General features: G+C 40.5%; 1 protein-coding gene across 1 annotated transcript in view; it reads right to left on the reverse strand.

Annotated features, from left to right (window-relative positions):
- Nucleotides 1–862: 862 nt before the first annotated feature.
- Nucleotides 863–26,783, reverse strand: part of MAPK11 (mitogen-activated protein kinase 11) — a 31,558-nt gene continuing 5,637 nt past the window's right edge. The window contains exons 2-12 of the mRNA XM_063446802.1: nt 16,966–17,095; nt 16,339–16,397; nt 15,225–15,336; nt 13,714–13,743; nt 13,569–13,616; nt 13,331–13,445; nt 10,214–10,285; nt 9,865–9,944; nt 9,701–9,779; nt 8,605–8,778; nt 863–1,152 (exon numbers count right to left, since the gene is read on the reverse strand). Coding sequence (XP_063302872.1) covers nt 1,079–1,152; nt 8,605–8,778; nt 9,701–9,779; nt 9,865–9,944; nt 10,214–10,285; nt 13,331–13,445; nt 13,569–13,616; nt 13,714–13,743; nt 15,225–15,336; nt 16,339–16,397; nt 16,966–17,095 — 973 coding nt within the window. The 3' untranslated portion in view covers nt 863–1,078. The remainder of the gene's footprint in view (nt 1,153–8,604; nt 8,779–9,700; nt 9,780–9,864; nt 9,945–10,213; nt 10,286–13,330; nt 13,446–13,568; nt 13,617–13,713; nt 13,744–15,224; nt 15,337–16,338; nt 16,398–16,965; nt 17,096–26,783) is intronic.

Genomic DNA, 26,783 nt, shown 5'->3' on the forward strand with positions numbered 1-26,783 from the left:
CAAGGTATCTTAATAATGGTTCCAGAAACCCACCCTTTTCCCAGGTACAAAACAAATTTTAAAATTAAAATATTGCTTTTATTGGCTGCAACACATATACAATATACACTAGCAAATTTTAGCAGGAGGAAAGAAAAATAAAATAAAAATTATATATTATCAACAGAACTAAATGTACATGATCCTAGTTTGACCCCCTTCCCCATTTGAAGGCACCAACCAAAGATAGAAGTTGGCTAAGCTGTTGCAATATAGACTACCCTAGAAAACATGAGGTTTTTTTTCATGTGGATATCAATAGGGTTATTCCCCCAACCTTATTTTTTATCATTACACATTAGAATGTAACATGCACAAATAACACTATAAAATGCATAATCTCACATTTAAGGGAAATAAATGGCCATTTTTATGAAAATGGACGTGCAGGATATGATCGTGCCTGAGAAACATGGACACATACTGTGTGATGTAAAATAAAAATTGTATTAGTAGAGGTGGGAATTGTGATAACTTTTCCCTTAATAATTTGCAACAGGTTGTTCAGCTAATGTGATCATGCAAATGAGGAGGAATTGCGCTCTTGTACATAAACACAAATAGCATAATTTTCAGCAGCTTTGGATGGTTTATATGAATATTGGGTCACTGTGACCGTCATATTTATGGACATGAGGTGTGAGATCAACTTTCCTCAAAAGCAATCAGAACAAAAAATAAAATTATAAAATCTGATATAAACTGTAAATACTTTTTAAAATAAAGAGGAAGGAAGAAGAAATGTACAGTAATGAGAAAATAAGATTCAAAAGCACTTTATTCCATAGGATAATGGTAATGTGCAGGAAGGGGGGAGAAAAAAAAACAAACAAAAAAACCCACAAAATATCATCTTCCTTTATCCTATGCATTCGGTCTTGAAAGAATTGAATAAGTTAATAAACTGCAATAGGCAAGTTGTTCACATTAGCAGATTTCTTCAGAGCTTGCTTACTTCTTTGGTCAACAGAAGCAAACCACGTTTCAAAAGTCAAGTTGGTAAATAGTCCGTGGTGATGAAGAAAGAGGTCTGTGATTATTATTGCTCAATTTCCAGGCTATCCATTTTAATATCTGGTGGTTTAAAGCTGACTACCTCTTCGTATGCAATTGCTGTCAAGAGAAAACAGAAAAGGTGTAAGAATAAAAAAAATATATATATTTATATATTTATTGCATGTATCAAAACCTTCAACCACTTGTTACAGTAATTTGAGTCTCCAGAATCAAGTCGAGTCTTGTTACTGCTAAAGTAAGTAAGGTAATTCCATCAGGATAGTTAATAGTTACAGTATCCCAGTGAGTAATACAAATCATAATCGATACTCTGACACCTTGGTGAGTTTCCCTTATGTCTCACAACAAACAGAAATATACATCCAATATAAGGTGGAGTATCTTTCTTATTTTGGTTAAAGACAGTTCTTAAACGAATATCGTCCTAAAATGAAACATAAAAAGACACACAATAGTGCAGTATAGCCAATGTGGTATAATAAAGTGCAGATAGTGGGTGGAAATTTTATAACATGACAGGAGGCTTCGTATTTGCTTAAGACTTTCTTTACTTAAGCTTCACAGCAGCACTTTTTTACTTAGTAACAGGATAACCAATCAGAAAAATTTAACATGGTATAAAAGTCCCTCCCTGTGACGTCACTTCCTCTTTCTTTGCTGCTTCACACCAGTACAGGTCAGAGTGCCTCTGTCTCCTACTTTTCTGTGGTTTCTGTGGTTTATTCTTTATTCTTTATTTTTTACCTATCCGTTTCTGTCATAATTTCACTTTATATATGGTTTTTACTTCCTAGGCGTTTGTTTCCTACCCTATCTTATTTTTTCCCTAAGTTTCTCTTAACTTAGTTCTTATTTCTACCTTATTTTTCTTTTCTCATTCTTACAGTTACATTTCTGTTTTGTATATCTACCGAATGTATTATATTTAAATTTTCAAATATACCGTTTTTAACAGTCCGGGTTGCGGTCGGCATATTTTGCCCCGTTTTCCCGGGCTTTCTGGGCCGTGGAGAACGCCTCCAGCGGCCCCGAGCGCGCACGGCGGCCATCTTGGATCTCGCACACCTCTGCGAGATCCAAACGGCCGCTTCTCTTCCTTGTGCGCATGAGCACGATCGCGGCGGCCATTTTCTTGGAGCCGCGATCGGAGCCCAAATAGCCGCACGGCGGCCATTTTAACTGCACTTCAGCAGTTCCTTTATTTCTAACACCTGGATAAAGATATATATATATATTTTACACTACTATTTTTCAGATAATAATAATATTACCTCAGACTAGGCTTGATTTCACTCCCCTTGGAAATACCTCACTCTGTAATTTCAATTTGATGAGTTACTGGCTTATACTACTCCCCCTGGTGGTGAATTGAAAGTACTACTTGGAACCAAATATTTATATTTCGGGTTTATATTCAACATCTCATTACTGTTGGGATTACCCCATTACCATTCAACCTGAGTTTTTCATCACATTTATACTGATTTATTGTAAGATTAAATCCCTAAATATATTTATGATTGCTGTTATGATATACAGCCCATGATTGGCCCGCTTTGTCTGTGCCGCTATACCTCTATACGGGTTTGAAATATTACTCCCTGAGGTTATTAAGTCTGGGTGACCCCCAGCTACAGCTTGCACTGTTTTAAAACATTTTAATAAAGTTTTGTGTTATTTCGGACGGCCTCAAATACATTCTAATGCTGGCCTATTCTGCCCCATAGGTATCATCACTATTGCTATGGAGGCTTCAATCCAAGACCAAAACTCACAAGCTGTTATAAATGCGGCTGTTGCCGCTTCACTGGAAAAGGCCCTGGCTCGGGTGCTGCCCATTGAGCCTAAAGACCCAAAAACTTCTGAGCCCCCGCCTTCTGAGGAAGAGGCGGATGATTCAGATTCCACAAGAAGGAACCCTTCCAAACCCAATAAAAGATATTGGAAAGGGGATGGGCCAGAACCCCTCAAACGCAAGGGGAAAGAACCGGCAAAACGCCCGAAACAGACTGACACCAAAACTAAACATCCCGTGCAACCTACTCTGTCAGAGGAAGAGGACGACTCCTTTGATTTACACCCCTTGGCCATCCTAGATGAGTGGCAAGCCGACCACTCTTCTGAAGATGAAGAAGACTGGCCTGTGGCTTCTTTTAAAGGGGCACCTTTCCCTCAAGATTTTAATAGAGATCTCACAACAGCGGATTCTGTACCCGAACAGAACCCTTCGGAAGACGCCGAAACCTTTATGGATACACTGGGTCAACCCCTATTTGACCCACGGCATATCAGATATCCTCGGTCTTCGGAATGGTCACTCCCATTTCATCTCTCCCAATATATCCATTTCTGGATCAGGAGACCACTAGACCGAGAGGTCCGCAAGCGCCTAAGAGCGGAATGCCCTAGGCCGACCTTGCCGGACAAGGTAGCCATGACCCCGGAGTTCGATCCAATGCTCTGCACATACCTAGCCAGAACTGGCCGTGACCCTAAAAAGGGCATTGAGCGCAGCCTACGCCTCACCCAGGACAAGATGTTGGATGTCCTGGGGCCCCTGGCAAGAATTCTACTTTTGGCTGATGAAGCCCTCACTAACGAGGGCCCCTTAGACCCATCGGTTATAAGAGAATGGGCACTACGCTCCATTTGCCTGCTGGGCAATGCAAATACTTCCCTATGTACGGAGCGTAGAAAAGCAGTGCTGCTGCGTATGGATGCCAAATTAACCGATCTGGGCACCAAAGAATTGGGCCCCAAGGCTAAGGGTCTATTATTTGGAGAACCCTATATCAAAGAGTTACACAAGCATGTAAACTTATACACTACTTTGAACAAAGCACAATCATCCATGAAAAGAGTATTCCACCAACAACCCTCTCGGGTTTTTGGAAGGGCTGGCCGTTCAAGGGGTCGTACAGTCAGCCGCTTCTGGGCCTCAGGCCAACGCCAGCGACCCCCCACCTCATCCTTCTTCCCCAACTACCAGTCAAGGGGTTTCTACACCCAAAGAGCAGACAGGGGAAGAGGAAGCAGAGCCCGTGGACGCAACAGATACCCTACAGGTGAGACTTCCTACCTTTCATCTTACTACGATTTATCATGCGGGCAGGTTATTACATTGTCTAGATATGTGGAAGACGCTGTCTTCAGATACCTGGGTTCTAAACACAGTCCGGGGTTATTTGATAGAATTTTATTCTCTTCCTACTCAAACAGGTTTTCCCCATTACCCGATAATGTCAAGAGCTCAAACCACCCTCCTCGATTCGGAACTACGTTCCTTACTAACAAAAGGAGCTATTCAACCAGCTCCACACGACAAAGGCTTCCTAAGTTCCATCTTCCTAGTCAAGAAGAAATCAGGGGAATTTCGCCCAGTAATCAACCTTCGTCAGTTGAATACTTTCGTGATATACAGGCATTTCAAAATGGAAGGGATTCATCTACTCAGGGACATCCTCCGACCAGGAGATTGGTTCACCAGACTCGACCTCAAGGATGCCTACCTCTCCGTACCGGTACATACATCCAGCCGACGTTTCCTCCGCTTTCTTTGGCACCACCGGGTCTTCCAATTCACCTGCCTTCCATTCGGCCTGAGTTCCGCTCCATGGTGCTTCACCAAACTACTCAAACCAGTCACCGCGCATCTTCGAGCAAGAGGCATTCGCTGCCTAATCTACCTCGACGACCTCTTACTACTCTGCGACGACGCATCCAGTCTACAGTCACAAACGAACTACGCATCTTCATTGATCGAATCCTTGGGATTCGTCATCAACAAGGCGAAATCCTCACTGACTCCATCCCAAATTATTCAATTTCTCGGCTTCGAGATCGACTCCTCTACCTGTGTTCTCCGCCTACCTCAAGCCAAACTAACTGCGATCAGGAAGGAACTACGCAAGACGCTTCGACAAGTGGATATCCCTCTCCGAGGTTTAGCTCGGATTGTAGGCCTACTTTCGGCTTCCATTCAGGCGATCTACCCAGGTCCCCTCCATTATCGGGCCATGCAACGTCTGAAGGCTCAGTTCCTCCAGACCCATCCATCATACGACCAGAGGGTCCCGATCACTACCGAGGTGAGGGAGGAACTCAACTGGTGGCTCCGCCACATGTCTGCCTGGAATGGCAAAGCAATTTTCGGCCCCACTCCAGACTTCGTGGTGGAATCAGACGCGAGCCTCCAAGGCTGGGGCGCAACTTGTCATGCAACTTCCACCGGGGGACCATGGACCGCGGCAGAACACTCTCTCCACATCAACTGTCTGGAGTTAATTGCAGGTTCGTTCGCAATCCGCAGTCTGGCCAACCACCTCTCAGACTGCTGTATCCTCCTTCGAATGGACAATATCTCAGCTGTCCAATACATCAACAAACTGGGAGGGGCCAGATCACGTACCCTATCCGAAGTGACAAAGGACATCTACAATTTTTGCTTCCAACGCAACATAACAATTCGAGCAGAATATCTCCCGGGAGAAACGAACATTACTGCGGATTGGTTCTCCCGGCATTGGAGGGACGTCAGCGACTGGCGCCTGCACGAATCAGTTTTCTTCCACATCTCCAAGCTCCGAGGACCGTTTACTCTGGACCTTTTCGCCTCCCGAACGAATTTTCAAGTCCCACATTTCTTCAGCTGGCTACCAGACCCAGAATGCTTGGCGGTAGATGCCTTCCTTCAAAAGTGGCCGACAACGGGAGCCTACGCCTTCCCTCCCTTCGCAATGATCCCGAGAGTCCTTCTCCAGATCCGCAGACAACAAGTCACGCTGGTACTGCTCACCCCGCTCTGGCAGGGCCAAGCATGGTTCCCAGATCTCCTGGACCTATCCTGCCAACATCCCCTCCTTCTACCTCCATGGCCCAACCTGCTAGAGGACCCCCAAGGAAACCCTCATCCGATGATAATTCAGGGCCACCTCCAACTAGTGGCTTGGACTCTTTCAGGGGATCCTGGAATTTCGGAGAATTATCGCAGAGAACTAAGGAACTCCTCTGGGATTCTTGGGCACCTGGAACCAGAAGATGCTACCTTTCCTCCTGGGGTGCTTGGTGCAATTGGTGCCTGGAACGGAATACCGATCCCCTTACAGCCCCTAGACAGTTCATTTTGAATTTCCTCTCACATCTATTCGACTTAGGCCGCTCATACCGTTCCATCAACGTTGCCCGGTCAGCAATTTCAGCGGCCCACGTGCCTTTAGAGGGAGCTCCGGTTGGCCAGGACCCTTTGGTTTGTAGACTATTGCGGGGCATTAAACTAGCTCGCCCCCCAACACCGAAATACTCCCACCTATGGGACGTTAATGTCATGATTCGCTTCCTTGAAGCTTGGCCGAACAACGAGGATCTAACCCTACGTCAACTCTCAGCAAAATTCACTCTGTTACTTTGCCTCATCTCCTTCCGAAGAGTATCAGACGTTCGAGCATTCGACCATAACGCTATCAACTTCTCCCCAGAAGGTGTCACCTTTTCCGTATCCAGACGGACAAAATCAAACTCCTCTTCAGTTTTTTACCCTTATTTCCCTAACCATCCAAAATTGTGTGTGGTCTCTCTTCTCTCTCGTTATTTATCAGTCACCTCCTCTCTACGTTCAACCTCCTCCAGCCAACTATTGATCTCATACGTCCGACCCCATCATCCCGTATCAACCACAACCCTTGCCAGATGGCTTAGGTGGTTGCTCTCCCTAGCCGGGATTGAAACTTCCTTCGGAGCCCACTCCATCAGGGGTGCGGCGGCATCAGGAGCATTCAACGCTGGAGCCTCTCTTCGGGACATCCTTCACTCAGCAGACTGGTCCAGGGAACAGACGTTCCGCAACTTCTACTTTCGTCCAGCTGGGCACGCTTCCTTAGCCCTCCTGGGGGAGCGTTAAAACAGCAAATACGAAGCCTCCTGTCATGTTATAAAATTGTAGATTATGCTAGCTTTAGTGTACTGATAATCTTAATTTTATTAATGACAGGAGGCGAGTATTTCCCACCCATTCACCTTCGTTTCTTCCCCCCCCTTAGGTTGCCTCTTTAGGTAAGTTTATCTAAGATATGAGTAACACGCTATGTATATTCTACCAGGGGGGGCTAAGGATTTTTCTCCATGGTTATATAAATTAACACTTTAGGGGAGGTGGTCTATTATATATGATTTTTTCTAAATTACTGGACACCATAATTTTAGAAGTCCAATTCTCGGATTAATCCTTGGTTTCGACTCTGCTCTCTCGTTTCAGCGTAAAGCCCCTCAAGAGGACAAGTCTAGCTGCTGTCTCATCTCAAGCTTCATCTCAGCTCTACTAGAAGTCATGTTTTCGTTCCTGTTCCCTCTCAAGCATCAACTTTCTCGTCTGGCTTTTCCGGATTTCTCATCGGTTCCCTTTACAGTTTTCCCGTTCCTTTTGTTCGCAGCCAGAAAGAGGAAGTGACGTCACAGGGAGGGACTTTTATACCATGTTAAATTTTTCTGATTGGTTATCCTGTTACTAAGTAAAAAAGTGCTGCTGTGAAGCTTAAGTAAAGAAAGTCTTAAGCAAATACTCGCCTCCTGTCATTAATAAAATTAAGATTATCAGTACACTAAAGCTAGCATAATCTACAATTCCCTCACAAGCGTAGAGCCAATGTATAAGGCTCAAACTTCCAGCTTTGTGGGAAATAGAGGTTTCCCACTCCCTTCTTTATGCTGCTTGGAGGTTTCAAGTAATAGAATGTCCTCTCAGTGGGAAGTATAAATATAAAGTGCTTTATTGTAAAGTGCACAGAAAAATATAAAAAGGAATAAATAAAATCAAGACCTTAGTCTGAACGTTAGTCCTTAGTGCAATTCTTTATGGTGCAAAATGCGTTTTGCACCATAAAGAATTGTATGTAAATTCCATCAGGATGATGGGTAAAAAATGAAACCCTAGCACTTTATTTAAAAGGTACCTGGTAATCTAACCAAAGTAATCCTTACTTTGCAATATACCATAAAAAACTGCTCTTGATTTGGGCATGAGGCCCCTGGTATAGGAGCTGATTCACACATGACTTGTACAGAGGAGCAGACATTCTGAATTAAGGAAGGGTTTAGAAAGAGACTTATAAAATTTGGGAAAACACACTGGTTGTTTTTAAATAAATGCTTAGTGAACCTTTCCCAGATTTCCACTAACATCAGGAGGCTTGCTTAAAATTTGTCCAAAAATGGTACAATGGGCCTGTAAGTTCAACTGAAACTAAAAGACTGCTACAGTTCTCTGTGGTAGAATATACAGATGCTCCTCATTTACCGACCGGGCTCCGTTCTTACGACCTGGCCGTAAAACTAATTGGTTGGTAAGTGAGGCACATGCGCACCAGTGCAGGTCTATGTTCAGGGAAAATTCCCCGAACATAGTCCAGCTCTCCTACGTGGGGAATCCCTTGAACCCCCACGCTAGAGAGCTGGCTGTAAGTGCGAGTCGTCTCAAAACAGGTAGGTCGCAAAGTGAGGACCAGCTGTACATGGCTTTGGGATACCATATATCTACACATTGTAAGGTGACACTACCTTTCCATTCATCGATGTTGCGTTCTTTGTTCTCCATGGACTCATCGTAAGGTTCAGCTTCAGGTTCGTCTTCGGGGTCATGATACTGCTCAAAATAAGGATGTGCAAGAGCTTCAGTGGCAGTTATCCTCTTGTCACTATCCAATATCAACATCTTCTTAAGCAGGTCGATGGCTAAAAACAAAACAAGACAAGAAGTGACAGTTCCTTGTTCATTCACCATAGTAAACACCAATCCAGTACTTCTGAAAAGCAGGAGGTAAAACAAAAACAACACGCTATGCTGCCCATGGACACCCAACAAAACATGCATACAAGAGCACTTGGAACTTTCTCAAGCAGTGCTGTATGCATGCATGCAACTTGTGTATGGTGCTGCAAGCCAATACCTAAAGAAACAATTTTACTAAAAATGTTATTGCAGCCAATTGCTAACTTTCTATTAGCTTTTGGGAGATGCAACAATTGATAAGGCATCTCCCAGTCCTGCAATGTATCTCATTGATGTTGAACCCACAGAGAAGGAGTATGAAATAATGTGTTTAGTATGTTTAAATCTTGCATTATGATATCTATTTATCTTTCTATTAAAAAAAAAAAAAGGTTAGGAAGTTGAGTGCATATAAAGGGACAGAATAAGCACCAAACTCACTTCACATTAAGCAAGTGATTTAGGGGCATATACACAGAATCTGCATTTCTGAGAAATGGCACAGTTGACATTCTGCAGTTTCCATACTTCTAGTGATTGTCCCACAAACAGCCACTAGAAGCTCAGCACTGGAAGTAATTAAATCATTTGGCCAAATGGACTACTGCCAGATGCTATGTGTGCCCAACAGGAACTAGTTTTAGTGCGTCAAGCATTGTATGGGTGGAATTTGTCCTCAATGTTATATTACTGGACAGAATCAGCCTCCATAACTTCATAAGAGGGGGGGGGGAGATCAGGCTGCAGTGGTGCATCTGTAATGTGCTGGAATAGACATTTAATGTTTAATAGATAAAAATAAAATAAAAAGCCGCATGGGGGACCATAACTCTAAAATAATCTTTTTTTGGATTCAGATTTAAATGAACCTTTAAATGAACTTACCTAATGGATTAGCCCCAAGGAATACTTCTTTTAACTCCTGCTGAGGCATATGTGGTAATGATTCGATATATCGTCTGGCCTGTGCGTAAGGGAGAATAGGAGTTCAGTTTATTATTGTGTTTTACACTGCAAAAAAACAAAATAAAAAAAAAATAAAAACGTACATGTTCCGATGAAATTTTCATGAGAAATTCAGAATTGGGTGTTCCGACTACTTCCATGATTCTTTTTAATTGGTCAATATCTACAAATATTTAGGAAAATGCACAGAACCTTTGTAAATTCCTCACTATTTCTTTCAATTACATGCATTAACTATTATTTTATTTACCGTATTTTAACAAAATTATTTTTTTCAAGTGGACCAGAAAACGCGATGAACATTTCTGAATAATTAAAATGTTAATTTACAATCCTACACAAGACAAAACATGATGGTGGTAAGAAATAATAAAATATGTGGATGCTAAAGTTTTAGAACACGCCTCAGTTTAAACGACATAGAAAGGATACAGTCATTTCCTGGAAAAAGTGCTTTGCCTGTCAATAGCTCTGCCATGATGCAACCAACAGACCAAATATCAACTGCAAGAAAACAAACAAATTGTCGTGAGAGAACGAGCCACAATAAACAGGTTTCTGCAACTGATCTATTTCCTTAGTGTTAGTGCCACAAGTATTAAACCAAAACAGGGTTAAAAATGATGTCTTTTTATAAATGCAATCATTGGCAACACCTCACTGGGCCCCATCTAAATGGACCCCTCATTTTTCAGCCCTGGAAGTTGCAGACATGTTATCTCATCTTTTTTTTAATTCTACAAACTTATTCTTATACCATAGTATGAGATGCACATGAGCATTTTTCATTATGCTTATCATTCACCATAATAACATACACAAAGGATAAGGGAGAGACAGACTCTACAAAATGCATTGGCGAGGAGTCAGATCTTTACCATTGTTTTTGGTAATATCCTCGAGTGAGCCAGTTTTGGGAAGAGGTCAAACCCTATTTGACTCCAATCACAATCTTGCCACACTCCTTCAAAGCTCATGCTAAATGTATCTCTCTAGTCCTGCCTGCAGCTAGGAAATCGATCTTGGGTAAATGGATTGAGTCAGAGGCCCCAAAGTTAAAGTCAAACGCTCTTCTCCTTTCCAAATGTACTGGATAGAATTAATGGCACATGTTCAAAAATTAAAAACATTTTACCAGACCTGGCAAGCAAACTTGAGTTCCCTTGGTGAGAAAAAAAAAAAACAAAAAAAACCACAAACTGGTACATAGATAGAGAAGATCTACAGATCTTACAGCTGCACGGGAGATCCTGTAAACAATTACCCCTGAGGAAGTCCGATTTGTTACGGACGAAACGCGTAGGGTTGGACTGTTGTAGAAAGGCTTTTATTGTATAATTTTGTTTGTGGTTTTTTTTTTGCGTTAATTAATAGTTTCTATAACTTAGATACGGTATCCCACTTATTTTACATCGACTGGAGGAGGATGGCCGTGGACAATATCTGATGATATGTTTATATATCACTACAAAATCGTAAGTGCAATCTATTGTAGTGCAGGTTATATTGCATATACCATCTACACTTATTTGTGGTTTATTTCTCTCCTACATGTCCATAAATCCATGCTGAGGATCTCATATCGTCTCCCCACTATTGAGATACGCCTACTATCAATTTATGTCTGTGAGTGCAACTTATAAAGAGGTGATTCAATGTATACTGGCTATACTACTCTATGAGTCTTTTATTTTTTCTGTTCTGTAGATCTTCTCTATTTACATTGTATTGCGAGGACTGGGAGGAGTCCTGTTTTCTACAGTTTAGAGCCTGCTGGGTATTTTCTATACCGGTTTGTGTGCTTGTTCTTCACCCATATTTTTAACGGGTGATTAGTGTGGTTTTTGTAAACTGGTACGTAGGTAAGATATTGGAAGGAACGCCACCCATTAGACCGTTTGGTCTAATGTTTTGTTCTACAACTGTGGCTATAACAAACAGTATGTTACAAAATAAAATGTATCACCTCAATAAAGATGTTGAATCTAAATGCTCTCATTTAGTCATAAAAATTAAATAAATAATAATAATTAAAAAAAAGTATATTGCTGTGCCATGTTATTGCAATTATATCAATTACAGAAATATATACACTGATCAGCTACAACATTAAAAACACTGAGAGGTGAAGTGAATAACGGATATCAGTAAAAAGGGGTGGGATATGTTAGGCAGCAAGTAAACAGTCAGTTCTTGGATTTTTTGTGGTGGAAGCAGAAAAAAAAAATGGACAAGAGAAAATAGCCTAGTGACGGACATGGGAGGAATAGTGATGGCTTTACAACTGGGTCAGCGCAATTACAAAACGTCAAGTCTTCCTCCTCTTACCTGGCCCAGACTTTCTGTGGCTATCCAAATCACAGACTTCCCCCTTATTCCTGATCCCTACCCAAACGATGAACTTTCATATGCCAATACAACAATCTTTAAAAAAGTTGTGCACCCAACTGCAGGAGCACCCCAAAGCAGTGTTCTACACCCAGACATCATCTCTCCAAACACATGTAGAGATAAAATGTTTTGGTTAAGGCTATTAATATGCAGGTGACATCTTTTCACACGCTCATGGTCACATGAGAAAGCAGCAAGATCTTCTTCTCCGTCTTATCAACCAAGAATCAACCTGTCACTGCTGCTTAACATTCCTCAAAGTGTTTTCTCTAGTTTAATGCAATTATGTTTGAATCAATAATTTCACTTCTGTCTAGCGATAGATCTGCATTCCCCTTCAGTACTCACAATCACGAAAAAATTAAATAAAACGTTCCTTCATACCTTCATAAGAAGTTACTCTACAATAAATTCTCCTCCGCATGTACTATGGCAACTGCATACTTATCTTACAATGCCTATATTTATCAGATTCAACGCTCAGTCTAGAATACCACCCTATTTGCTGTAAAACCATGTGTAAACCTCTCATACAAAAAAAAAAAAAATTATAGTTTCCCCATACAGCAATGAAAAGCTTAAACATTCTCCTCAACAATAGATAATGCTCTCCAGCCCATTCTCTACTACATACCCAGCAGTCTTCAATTTACTTACACAGCCATTAGCGTCATACACCTCTAGCTTCACTGCTCACGGATAAAGCTTTCTTTGTTGCCGTCATTACTATTAGACCAAACTTTTACTAAGCATTTGAAAGGCCACAGCTTCCTATCTAAAAGTAACACTTCAAACACCATAACCACTAATCTGTGGTTTCTGACTTCTTATCTAGGAACAACTCCCTGTCTCCACTGCAGCAGCCACTTAGCAGGAAGCTAATTTGCCAAGTGCAAACAGCCATTGGAGGTGCAGTTAGGGCCGCATAAACAAAGATATTTAACAACAAAACAGCAGATAGCACTGCACATGCATAACAAATATACCAAAACAGATTATGCTAAAGTGGTGTTGGTGCTTTAGCTTATTTTAATCCTTATTCTAAAAGCATCATGGGCCATGGACCCCACATGCTAATGCATAGACCAATGTTGATCTGTCTTGGTATAGACAACACTGCGATCATTTCTATAGCACAGTTCTGCTGTGAAATATTACCGGTTTGATTATAATGCATCCAGTTCAGCATGATTTCAGGGGCTCGGTACCACCTTGTGGCAACGTATCCGGTCATTTCATCATCCGTCTGTCGCGCCAAGCCAAAATCTAAAATCTACATCATAACAAACAAAAATAATGTTACACCACAAAATCCTCTGTGGATGAGAATAGGGAATAAAGTTTGAGGCATGCTTTATTTTTCCTTTTTACAAATTGGCGAATTCCAGCATCATACCCGTAATTCACAGTCTTCATTGACGGCTAAATTGCTTGGCTTCAGATCCTGCAAAAGATATAAAAACAGCCTTATAACCGATTTCATATAACAAAACGTATTTAAAGCCAAGATCTCTGATAGTAAGATTCTGTGCTTTACTTACTCTGTGGATGATTCCCGCTGAATGGATATACTGCCAAAAGGAAACAAATTGTTATAAGGTTAATGTAAGGCTCTTAAAAAAAGACCCGGCAGGGTCGAAACGTCGGTCGATTTTTGTATACTCTTTATGGATTAATAAAGCACCAGTTTTTTTCACGTATTTGAAGACCTGTGAGTGAATCTCATTTTTCTATATTGCTTATATATTAGACGCCAGAGATCTGCACCCAGGCAATAGATTTACATTTCTTTTTTTGTAAGGAGAGTGCCAAGCCTTCACCTTAATATTAGATAGTTCTCATTGCAGCTATATGAAAATCTCCTCACTCAAACATGTCAGAGGGGAAAGCTATTCTTGTCTAACCCTGCACAACTGGAACATGTACAATAGCCGTTGGATGGGATAGTTTCAGAGAATCACAACTTACAAAGCCTGTTTATGTTTTCCTCACAAAATACATAATTCACTATAAAGGTTAACTGAATATATTTAGTGTAAAATAAATGGAAGATGGGAAGCAGCATATTCTTTATTGCTTAAGAGACTATCTTTTTATGACTAACGAGATGTTCTCTTCTGTACGTATTTGTATTCATGCACTACATGCTGCTTCCAGCCACTATCTCTAATATGTTTTGCTTTTAACAAGGTACATAAAATCTTACATTCTGCTGAATGTGCAGAAAACCAGGTAGAACCATAATTTGCTTATTATACAACAATATGAAACTGATCGCAATAAATGATTACTGCTCACGATTAGAACATGGCTCACCATTCATATATTCTTTGAGAAATAACAATTAAACATTTGCAAGTTTTATACATTATGATTAAAATACCACCAGTGGAACCAGAGTTACACACTGAGCAAGAATATGCAAACAAATATACCTTGGAGCACTTCCCACTTAAAGGGAAACTGTAGTCACCAGATCAACTGCAGCTTAATGTAGTGGTTCTGGTGTCTATAGCATGTCCCTGCATGGCTTTTTAATGTAAATGCCAAGTATTCAGAGAAAGGGCAGTGTTTACATTGCTGACTAGCAACACCTCTAGTGACAGTCACTCAGACAGCCATTATAGGTGCTTCCTAGCCCATTGTGTTCAGTGCCTCCATGCAGAGCACCTACGAGCTCTGCATGGAAATGCTGAATGCTCCCTAGAGAGAGGCACTCATTCAATAAAGAGTTGCTGATTGGAGCAGCACAGCGTTTTACTACAGGAAAGCATTGGATTGGCTGAGATCATCAACATTAATTTTCTCAGCCATGAAGGTGACCATATCTTTTCTCAATACCTTTTCATTGCCACCTGAGAGGGGTTGGAAACCTAAATAGGTATTCCAGCATTATAGTTCAGTATATACTGAATACATATTACATTTATATATATGGCCGGAACTGTGTATTAAAATTCTACACGGAAAAGTTTTAATTAGTGCTGCTGTACCTATAGAGTTGAAAGAATTGAAATCAAAAAGTCACTTAAAGATGTGGTAAAAAAATTACCTTGAGGCCTCTTAGTAACTGATATACAAGAAACTGGATATGGTCATCCGTAAGCCTTTGGCACTTCACGATGTTGTTAAGGTCAGCTCCCATAAGGTTTGTCACTAGATACCTGTAACAATAAGAACGTAAAGGTTTGGGATCAATAAAGCATAAGCTACTTCCCCAAAAAGTGTTTATTCTTAGAGTGTTACTCCAACCACCATGACCACTTCACTGATGTGTTTGGAAGAGCTGCACATACAGTGTTTATCCTCTCTGCTTCCAGAGGTGTAACTACCACCTCTTGCTGTGCCATTGGGGTGTCAACCAGTTCGGACTTAGAGCTCTATGTTTGCAAATATCAATTCTATGGAACTTAAACTGCACAGAGTGTCAGTCATTGGCTAAGAGCGGTCAGCCAATGAATGGCGATGGCCACAGCTTTCAGCTTCTGCTAGTTTATTGATTTTCAATACATGTATATTGAAGTTTTAAGGATCCCTTGCCATTTACCACTTTCCCTTTTGGACACCGTTGATTGGAATGTCAGTCATCTGACTCAATGCTCGTTAATTTACAACACTGTACATTGATTTTCAGAAAGCTCTCTATGCATTCCACTCCAGGCAGGTCATTGGAATTCTATGTCAAATGGACTATGAATTAAATCACTTTGGGATTACCCTGATAGAACCTATAGGCACCAAAAGCAAGTAGAGCATCAGTCTTACGAGGCTACGAATAGGTTATTTTAAGGAGGAAAAATTAAATTATGTGATTGATTATATAAATGCGTGTCATCTGCATTTATTTTATATGCTTGATTCCCTAAATGTCCCATAAGACAGTACAGTGAAACCACTGGTTAGTACAATGTATTTGCTGAGTTGATCCTGTCCTACAGAAAGGGCAATAGATTTCCATATTGTCTTCTGCGCGTGGAAAACACTGCTTCAGAAGTCAAAGCTGGAAACCAACCTCAAGCAAAACACAGGATATCCAGATACCCGTTATGGAACCTCCCTAAAGTCTATTTTTTGTAAAAAAAAAAAAAAAAAAAAAAAAAAAACCCACAAAAAAAACACAACAACATCTATTTGTTTTTCCTGAAACAAACAGAAATATTACTTACACTTCATTAAAGGTTTCAACCGAAGTAGATGGTGTAAAGACATCCAGCAAACCAATGACCTTAAAAAATAAATTGTGTTAATATATAAAACAATATGAGATGGTGTTAGGATCTTATATTGGCGAAACCAATACTATGCCTTAATAGTGGTTCATCGTGTAAAATGCAGCAATGGAGTGGGAAACAGGAAGAAAGGAAAAAAAATAATACAGGTTTATGTTTGAAAAATATATGTACGCAGGTTTGTAAGATCCAGCAGTCCACAGAAGAATACGTCTTTATAGGAGCTGATTGATGTATGGGCTTTATATCACCTTCTGAGATGCAGGGAAATGGGAATACTACAAATGGCATTAACTTGTGTTTACCATACCCCCCCACCATCCTAGTAAGACTGTAAAACAGTTACGATGGCATTCCACGTAAGACTCATTATGTCCTCTTCTATGGGACACGCGGGCGGCTATTAACCATCACTGCAGTGATAGAGCAGTGTGACGAACAGTCCTCATTCACAAAATACAGTCATCCCCAACACTGAACTTTTTTTGCCTGAAGGATCTGATGTATTTTTGTTCATCAATATTTCTGTGATGGTTTTACGGAAGAGAAAGGTTTGAAACTCACATTTTCATGCTTCATGTGTTTGAGCAGACGGAGCTCCCTGTAGGTTCTCCTCGCATGAACCAGGGATTGAAAAGGTCTGGAGAGCTTTTTTACGGCCACCTTTTGTCTAGTTTTGGTATCACATGCTGAGCTAGAAGAAGAAAACCAACATGTTAGAAAGCGCTCTCTGCTTTTGGCTTGTTTTAGGGAATCCCCACTGGTGTATAAAAGGTACCTGCAACAAGACAAAAATCACACACTGCATTTGGTCTATTTCTTAAATAGGTGACATTACAAATTACGTAATAAACCTCAACCAACCATTCCCCTCTGAACCCAGCTCACCATGGGATTACACAGCGCTGATAAACGGTTCTCACTAAGACATTGGGAATGGTATGATCAGGTATAATATTACAGGAAACATATGGTTATACTTCACTACTCCCAAAATGACAGAGTTTTGACTAAAATTTGCTAATAAGCGGACAATGAGGTATAAGAGTGCTTGAGTTTGTTCATCAATCGAAACACTATTTCTGGAGGAAATGAGCTGATGTACACAATACAACGTGAGTCCGTACAGAAAAATCTGATTGTTTTTTTTAATAATGTGCACTCTGTAATGGCAGGCAAAACCATCTGGCCTTTCTTGGAAGTCTGATCATTTGATTTCCTATGAAAAGCAAATTATTTGTTTCTCTTGAGATTAGAGACTATAGCACTAGAGACACAGATCACCCCATCATCTTCCAAACAATAATAAAAAGGTCCCAAAAACATGGCGTACAGACATTATCAGGGTTAACCACTAAAGGTCATTTTGAGAGTAGTCAAATGGACAGCATAGCTGACTTCGAGAAGGTTTCCAGTTCGGCTATTTTGAAACTAAATTTGAAACTCACTATGAATTCTACCTTTAGTAAATAACCCTGTATGGGTTTTGTGATCTAGTTTATTATTTTAACTATGTGCAAATTTAGCTGGTGATAGTTGCACTCCAATAATCTTTGCTTGGTTATTTATTGATTGTGGTCAAGGCTTAAAATAATATACTTTTGCGTTACCTATACAGTTCCCTATTTAGAAAAAAAATAAAATACAAAAACAATTAAACCCGAAGTCCAAATTAAAACGAATATTTTTATATCCAGACGGCCATCAAAAACATTTAGAAACAAAGTTAAAATGTTACTTCCTTTCAAAACTCAATACTTCAGCAATCGCTGCATGGGACAACTTGCTACGAATGTTGGAACGGGCACGTGTGCAAAGAGACCAGCATTAAACATCCTAACCAGAAATGGTGCACACCGTGTTCCCGTTTCTCTGTCTATATTTGAGATATTTGGCTAGTGCAAGCTATATATGCATTTTCCCCAGCTAATAATATGCATTCATCCATTCTTACGTAAGAGCAGAAAGGACTGGAGTGCTTTAACGCAGTGGGTCCCCAAGGCAAAACAAAAGTAAGTGTTAGACATTCTTTTTCAGATAGAGACAGAGCCTGGGCTGTTGGTGTGTGAGGAATTGGTTAAGAATTATTGCTTTAATTATTAGCCCAGTATTTAAAAAGATTGGTCATAGAAGTGTGTTTATTAGGTAAGAAGGTGAATCAACACCTTTATGTAGTGGAGTTTAGCACGAACACTTAAACAAACAAAGCGTGGGGATCCACAAGGTGTTGCCTAATTCAAAGCTAATGAAATATTTACAACGAACAGCTCTAGTTAAAGAGAAGACAATATTAGAACGTGTTTTACAACCCATTACCGACGACCAGCATTTTATTCTATTACACAGATAAAGTAACCGAACAACACAAATGTGGTCCTTTAAAAACAAAAATGTACAAATGCGTCTGGCAGGATGAAAATATAAGCTTAGTTTGCAAACGTTTTCCTATTTGGTACTCAGGGAGCTAAATACCCAACTGGGCGTATTTAATATACACTGAATTTCTTGTATTGGGAAAAACCGAACAAGCTCCGCATCTGGTAAATACAGGTTAGAATAGTCATTTATAAATACATTGAGATTTCTCAGATTTTGCAGTTCCCTTTGTTGCAATGTATAATACAGATGAAGACCATGTTATGACATTAGAGGCAACGTGGGTTGTAGAATATCACTTCAGGTATGATATCTGGGTGAATTTTCTATGGTCTAAACAGATTTTATTTTATTTTTTTAAATAAATACATAATTTAAAATGTAAATGTGGGGGGGGGGGGGGGGGGGGCTGGACCGGACCGCCGAGCTGGATGGTCGCAAACACGAGCAGCTCCTGCAAACTACCATTCTGTACCCTCAAAAACCATGTCTCTCTATGAGTTTACAGACCGACAGCAAGGGTCCTCAGAGCAAAAGGGGCACTGGACCCAGGGAGAGGCTGGCTCTTCGAGCTACAGTCCCCTGGGTGTTCTTCTTTGCTTACCTTGCCTAGCTTAACGAATACCAAGCAATATATGGTGGGGCTACCTTCCTAACCACGTATATAGCATTGCCTCCCATAACTGGAGGTTTAGTGCGCCCCTGGGTCATACAACATCCTGCAGCCCCTGGGTCATACAACATCCTGCAGCCCCTGGGTCATACAACATCCTGCAGCCCCTGGGTCATACAACATCCTGCAGCCCCTGGGTCATACAACATCCTGCAGCCCCTGGGTCATACAACATCCTGCAGCCCCTGGGTCATACAACATCCTGCAGCCCCGGGACATACAACATCTTGTTAACTATACATAGATATCTGGCTGGCCGCCCTATAAGGTGCAATCCCATCGACCTGTAACCCACTGGGCATATCTCCACACATTACGCATCACCCTGAACACAACCAACTGTCATGCAAAATTAGACACCAATCGCTATGTATAACAGGGTTAACATTCTTGACTCTTAAAATGTCCACACAACTTCAATCTAACCGATAGCAACATGATTATATAAACGACACCCAATCGACTGTTATTCATCCTAACACACAAAAATATACACAATATCTCGTTTAACCAAGCTTGTTCTAAATATATAAAAATGTGCAAAATTTCATGCCACTGCCTAACTTCTGTAAACCTTGAATCACGCTGTTGTGGCGTATGTCGATATCCTGTAACCACCTGCACAACAGAAAAAATAAAATAAAATAAAAAAAATGTGAATGTGCACTTTAAATGTTAAGTGTGGTTTAAAAAAAAAAAAAGTGTTGGAAGAGAGGGTCAAAGCTGTTCTTTGATTGGATGAGAATCTCTGCTTTCCTAGGGGAAGGGAGAAGGGTGTTAGAAGAACTATAACACCCACTTGAACAAAATATTGCTGCTCCCTGCAGGCTGTGTGGGTGGTGGGCCATTGGAGGGATAATCTGATGTTAGAAAGAAAAAAACAAATACAGCATCTCTGAAGGAATAGAAACAACTAGTGACAAATCTACAGCAAAAGTGGTGATGGTCTCAAAGGTGCACAGTGAACGCTTCCTTAAAGAACGAAAGGGACTAAATAAAGAGTGTGGACAGAATGTGTGTAAATGAAGCACTGCAGAAGAAACGCACACATTCTAGGTCAGTAGTAGAGGTTTGCTGTGGGTGGAGATTGATTGCAGCGATAAATCATAAAGTTATATTTAAGATAACTTAATGTGGGCGTATGAGTCACACAATACAGATCACACGCCTTAACCACGAGTAGTAATCTAAAGTTTTGGTCACAATATTTTACAATTGAAACTACAAAAGAAAACCAATTCCTTCTATCCCTCAACTGGCAGCCTATTCCTGCAATGTTGCAGTATGTTAAGTTGCTTACTAAACCGAGAGGCTCCAATTTTGGGGTTAAAGGGAGTTGGTGGAGCTGCCAGCCCTGTGCAGAAATATTTACAACTCACAATTCGCTTCAGGATCAAATCTGGAACACTGTGCGTGTTTGTTTATGGATGGCCCTTACAGCAGGAGAACAGGCTTTTGTTCGGAAGCAGATATATGAAATATAGATCACATTAACTGTTGATGCGCTGGGGTTTATGGGACATGCTGAGCCCTCCCATAAAAATGAGTCTCTTACTGCTTTGGATTGAGCTTCATGCAGAGGCGGCAAATCCAAAGCCAGGAATTTTAAAGGTAAAATACTATATCTAACTTGAATTTTTTAATGCATTAACGTGCTATCCTTTTAGCTGTGAAACACAGGGGAAGCAGATAATTAAATACTTTGTACAAATACATAGTATTTATAATCAACGCAGCATCATGGATGCTTTGAGAAAACCTTTTTAAATAAATGTCATTTCAACACTATGCCTGAAAAACTATTAGCCGATCACTAAATGAAATGTATGCGTGTGTGCTAGTTAGGTCAATCTGGATGTGATAAATGTCCATGGGGTACACACAGTTATACTGCGGAACGCAATGTTTTTGTTCAGTAAAAATGTTCCAAACAATATATTTGAGTATACATTACTGTTGGTTACCCAATTACTCATTTCCATGCTTGTTCTTTCCTCTACAGAAGTAGTCACAAAACAAGTCATTTTTTAGCCACAAACAATCCACAAAACATACGTCCACGTATAACAAGTATATTCCACGTAGAGTGAGAGGAAGAGAGAAATCCTGTGACTTGTTATGTGTTTGTCAAGGAATGTAAATTCAATATATGCACACAGAGAGACCAGTAAGTGATTTGCCAATTTAATTAGCACATAAGGAGCAATTAACATAAAACCATTAGGGAAATCGCTTGAATCCCCACTGTAAGCGGCATACAATATAAAAACTCTTCTTTTTGCGAATAATGGAGTTGGGGGTTGTGGTGCAAAACCAAACAGCTCTGACCTTTGTCACTGGGATCTTACTCTATATGAAAGCCATGTCACAATAGGATCCACTTGTACCTTCGTAATCAGTATTTCCTCCCTCTAAGCACAGACATTAATGTCACCGGAAGGTTTGTTTGGTTTTTTTAAGTTTTTTTCCAGAGGGGGACTGGTCCTACTTTAAAAATTACAACGCTGAAAAAAAACATAGAAAATCCCCTATAAAATCGGTGTCAATACCACATTGTGTAGTTGTATATGTGTATCAAAAGAGGCCTCAAAAATAAATACATGAAGATAAGATTGCATATTTTAGAGGTGTTGCTTTTGTTGTTAAGATTACTGTACCCCACTTTAAAAACAAGTTTAGGGTCAGAACCTACACTGCAGCCCTGAGGATACATTACATGCACACAGAATCCAGCATTGGTGTACTCTTACGCAGGTTAACAAATAGAATCAATTACTGAAAATGTGTTAAAAATGTCGCTACTGTCAGCCACTAGTAGATGTAGGTATTACCAAGTGTATATAGTGACATTTTTCAGAACATGTACTGCAGGGACGAACACACACATACACTTTTCATTAACCCCTTAAGGACCAAACTTCTGGAATAAAAGGGAATCATGACATGTCACACACGTCATGTGTCCTTAAGGGGTTAAAAGAGTAATTTCTAGCCGAAGGTATTTCTTTAATGAAGAACCAACATTTTGCTGGAATTTACATCTCAATAAACCACTGAAAACCACATACTTCCTATGTGTCCCGATATACTAGAGGCAGTCCCTATTATGGACACATACCTCTATTTCTATGCTCCATAAATGTCCCTCTTTTCTAAGAGCTCCATATAACATGTTGATGTGTGAGTGTATAACACACTTGGGCATTTGTTTTCATCTGTATTTTCGGCAATTCGTCAGTTTGTCCGAAAGATGAATACAAATTACAACAAATGAAAGAAAGAGAATTGCTTGTTGGATGAAATTTCAGCCATGCAATTTGATTTTTAAATTTGTTACAATTACAAGAAGGAGCTACCGGCTTGGGCCACATTTGGGGGCTAATAAATAAAATAAAAGTGAAGGACATGGTGTCCTCCCAGCCCTTACCCATTGGCAGCAGGTGGGGGCCCAACATAATAAGGAGGAGAGCCTCTTGTACCCCTCCCAGCCCCACACATTGGCAGCTGTGGGGCACTAAGTGATAAAGTGGGCGGTGGACCTACTGTCCACACCAGCCCACACCCATTAGCCACAACTGGGAGCCCTAAATAATACAGGCGGGTAGACCTATTTTACCCCCATAAATAATTATCCACCTCCACCGGGGACTAGTCTCAAGATTTACCTGTCAGAGGGATTGGAAGCAGCAATTTAATATTACAGGGAGGCATGGAGACTGAAACAATGGAGGGAGGGGACATACATGATCTGAGAACATGTGTCGTCAGCATGCAATGCACACTGATGACACATCTATTTTTTTCCTCAGAAAAGGCAGCCCAAAACTAGTCCACGGCACAAAACTGCAAATATCTTAGTACTGTTGCATTTCAAGCAGAAATGCTGCACAGACTCCTCACAACATGCCCACCTCTGAAAGCATAGGTGGTCATGGTGTTTGGATTAACCCAGGGCTCGATAAAACCCAGGCATCTGGTCACCATGGCAACTAGGGATTTTGTCCTGGCATCTGTCATCCCATTCCCTCAGAGGTGAGTGGAGTCAGGCAGGTGGAGGGCAGGCTGTAAGAAATGAAGCCGGGCGGCGAGTGAGTGCTAATATTCTTGGTGTGCTCCTCTGTGCATCCTACAGTGATACCAGGGGTGGGAATAGGAGGGAGCAGAGCAAGAAGCGCTTGAAGGTGACTGGAGGCCCAGCTGGACACCAGGGAAAGCCTACCCACTCCAGCTCTCCCAAAGGTAGGATTGCTGGGTTGACTTAAATTGAATGAAAACAATTTGTGAGTGTGTGAGCGTGTCAATGAGTGCGCTTGTTTAGGTGAATGTCCCCCTCCGATCGCATGGGAATGGTGTTTTCACTTACCATTTTTCCCACGCCGTGCAGGTCTCGCTGCTGCTGTCCCCGCCTCCACGGCTTAAAGATGTCAGGTAATCCAATGCTTTCCTATAAGAAAGCATCTGGGGGCTATTGCGCTAGCGCACCAAGATCTGCTGTGCCAATCAGCATCTCTTCATAGAGATGCATTAAATGATTCAATCTCTATGGGGAACGTTCAACATCTCCATGCAGCACTGAGATAGGAAGCACTTCTAGTGACAGTCTGAGTGACTGCCACTTGAGGTGTTACTAGGCAGCAATGTAAACACTGGCTTTTCTCTGAAAAGGCAATGTTTACATTGAAATGCCTGCAGGGACAGGTTATAGACACCAGAATCACTACATTAAGCCCTTGTATTTCTGGTGACTATAGTGTCTCTTTAAGAATTGTATTTTTGTTGTTGGTTCATAAATTCAAAGCAAATTTCTCAAACCCTGGAGTAACCCTTTAGCCTTTCGTGGTGAGATTCTCCATTTCCTTTTAAAGGTATATATGCAAGTGCCATGCGTCCAATCAAATGCTCCTCCAACAGGAAGCATCGACTAATGCTTCACCATGACAGACATTTGATATCAAAATGTCAGAAATAATTCAGACTGTTCAAAATGCGAAGGAACCTCTAGTGGCCGGCAGGAAGACTTGTGTATTATGTAGCAATTTTTTATATAAATGCACAATTAACAGACAACAGTTTTATTTAGACAATGTTAAATCCTACAGAACTGTATAATAACTGGAAAAAAAACAACAACAAAAAAAACAACAACACACTTTAAGTACATATAAACAACCTAAGAAAAGCTACAATCTCCCTGATAATTACAACAGACTTGAAAGTGTGAATCGCTCTAGCACGTGTTTAACATTGCAAAACTTTCTGTCACTCATAATAGGACAGGGTGATCAGCATGGAAGGCGACTAAATTAATAATTACGAATCTGAGTCACCAATCTGTAGTATTTACATAACAGGTTGCATGATACATAAATTAGCATTAGAGGTATCGGAGTTCGCAAGACATTTGACAGGTTAATGTTTAGCAAATCCATCTACTCACAATGTTGTACCTGTATATATTCTGTCTAAAATAAATATTCTGTGTGAGAAAGAGCAATGACAAACACTCAAATAAGCAAGCCCAGCGTGGAACAAAAAAGCAAGCCAGACAGACAGTAGGAAATGAAGGTGCCAAGGGCTCTGCGGGACATCTCCAAGTACCACAATCACTACAGTAATAATGTTGCTAAGTGACAATGGGCCAACCCATTCAGTTTCTCTTTAACTGTATTATACAATCCTCAGGTTAAGGTGTCATAATAAAGAAGACAGTTTTGGCTTCACCATAGGGCTTTAAAGTGGCCAAATATTTCTATGCACCTTGCGCGCCAACAGCTTAACAGTCTACCCCTCTCTCATCACTCATGAATGCGCACACACAGGTGCGGTGAATAACATGGATTTGCGTGTATGCACAGCTGGTCCACAATGTGGTTCTGTAACCACTTTAAACTAGTTAATTTCTTTAGAAAAAAAAAATGACAGGGTGATTCATACAAGCAATTGCATTTCTAAGCACAAAAGACTGGTATAAACACCGTAAAATTGTAAGCTTTAATCTACGATTTACACTTAAAAGTAACTTTTTAACCACAAACACTAGTTCACAGCATTTTGGGATTGTATTTTTTTGCATACTTTGTGAGGAATGTCAGGACAAGTATACGTCAGGCTTTCTGTAAAGGCTGAGAGAGTAAATGCAGGTGTGCATTCACCCACAAAGGACAGTGTTTGTGAAGGCAGGTAATATATGTTTGCATGGTAGGTCTAAGTTTGTGAATGCCAATCCCACAGTAATTTTACATTTTAGTGGATGTTGTATAGTCCGAGCTGTGTTTTTGGTAACGCAGGCTGTGGTAATACAATGGATAGTGGGAGTTGCGTTGTTGGTAAAATGGATAGTGGGAGTTGCAGTCAGATAACGGGACAGTGGTTGTAGTAGTGTTGACACAGGGAGACTACAACCTTTGGCATTTTGCCTCAATGGAGGGGAACACTCTTCAGGCAAGCAAATTCACGGAATTCTCGTAGAGGAAGAATAATAATAAAGTATTTAGTTAGGAAATGCAACCAGATAAAAAGTTATTTTAAAAAAAATCATCTCGGGCTAATCCCAGACTGATGTGCTAAAATCTCCAAACAAAACAAGTCAGCTTCATCAAAGCCAGAGATAGTAATTTATCTTCAGTGCAAGTCGATATACCGTTTTAAATGTGGTTTATAGCACTAGTCATACCTAGAAATCCCTGCTAAATAAGTCACAGGACAAATATATTGAGCAACAGAGCCAGGTGCCATTAACTGTTCTCCACATGCAGACATACGGTAGTTCCAATGTGACAAAACATGCAGGAGCTATGAATTAACCCCTTAATGACAACTTCTGGAATAAAAGGGAATCATGACGGAATATATCCGTCGTCTGTCCTTAAGGGGTTAATAAAGGATTAGAAAACAAAATGCAAAAATCACATTTTATTAGAAGCTGAAATAGAATAGGATTTTTTTCATGGTTTAGAACAAAACAGAGTCAATTACACTAACAATCACACAAACCTGATGAGAATTTTTTTTTGTAAATTAAAGACTGGATATGCACAATTTTATTAAATTAAAAATAAATAGATTTAATACACATGCTGTATTTGTAAAAATGCATTTTATAACCTAAACTTGTCAGATCTATTCATTGATGTATAATGTACCCCTTTCTCCCTAAGCGTACCTAAATGGTGACAATGACAGATTTCTGCAAAGTATTGGGTTATACGAGAACTGGCCAGTAGCTCCTGCAAATTTGGTTCACTCTGATTGAACGTGCATAACGTTGCCCAATTCAATTATTTCAGCCCTTCCGGTACATCGAGACAAATTACATTCAAGGTAGTTCAGAGTA

The sequence above is a fragment of the Pelobates fuscus genome, chromosome 3, assembly GCF_036172605.1.
Source record: "Pelobates fuscus isolate aPelFus1 chromosome 3, aPelFus1.pri, whole genome shotgun sequence".
Classification (NCBI taxonomy): Eukaryota; Metazoa; Chordata; class Amphibia; order Anura; family Pelobatidae; genus Pelobates; species Pelobates fuscus.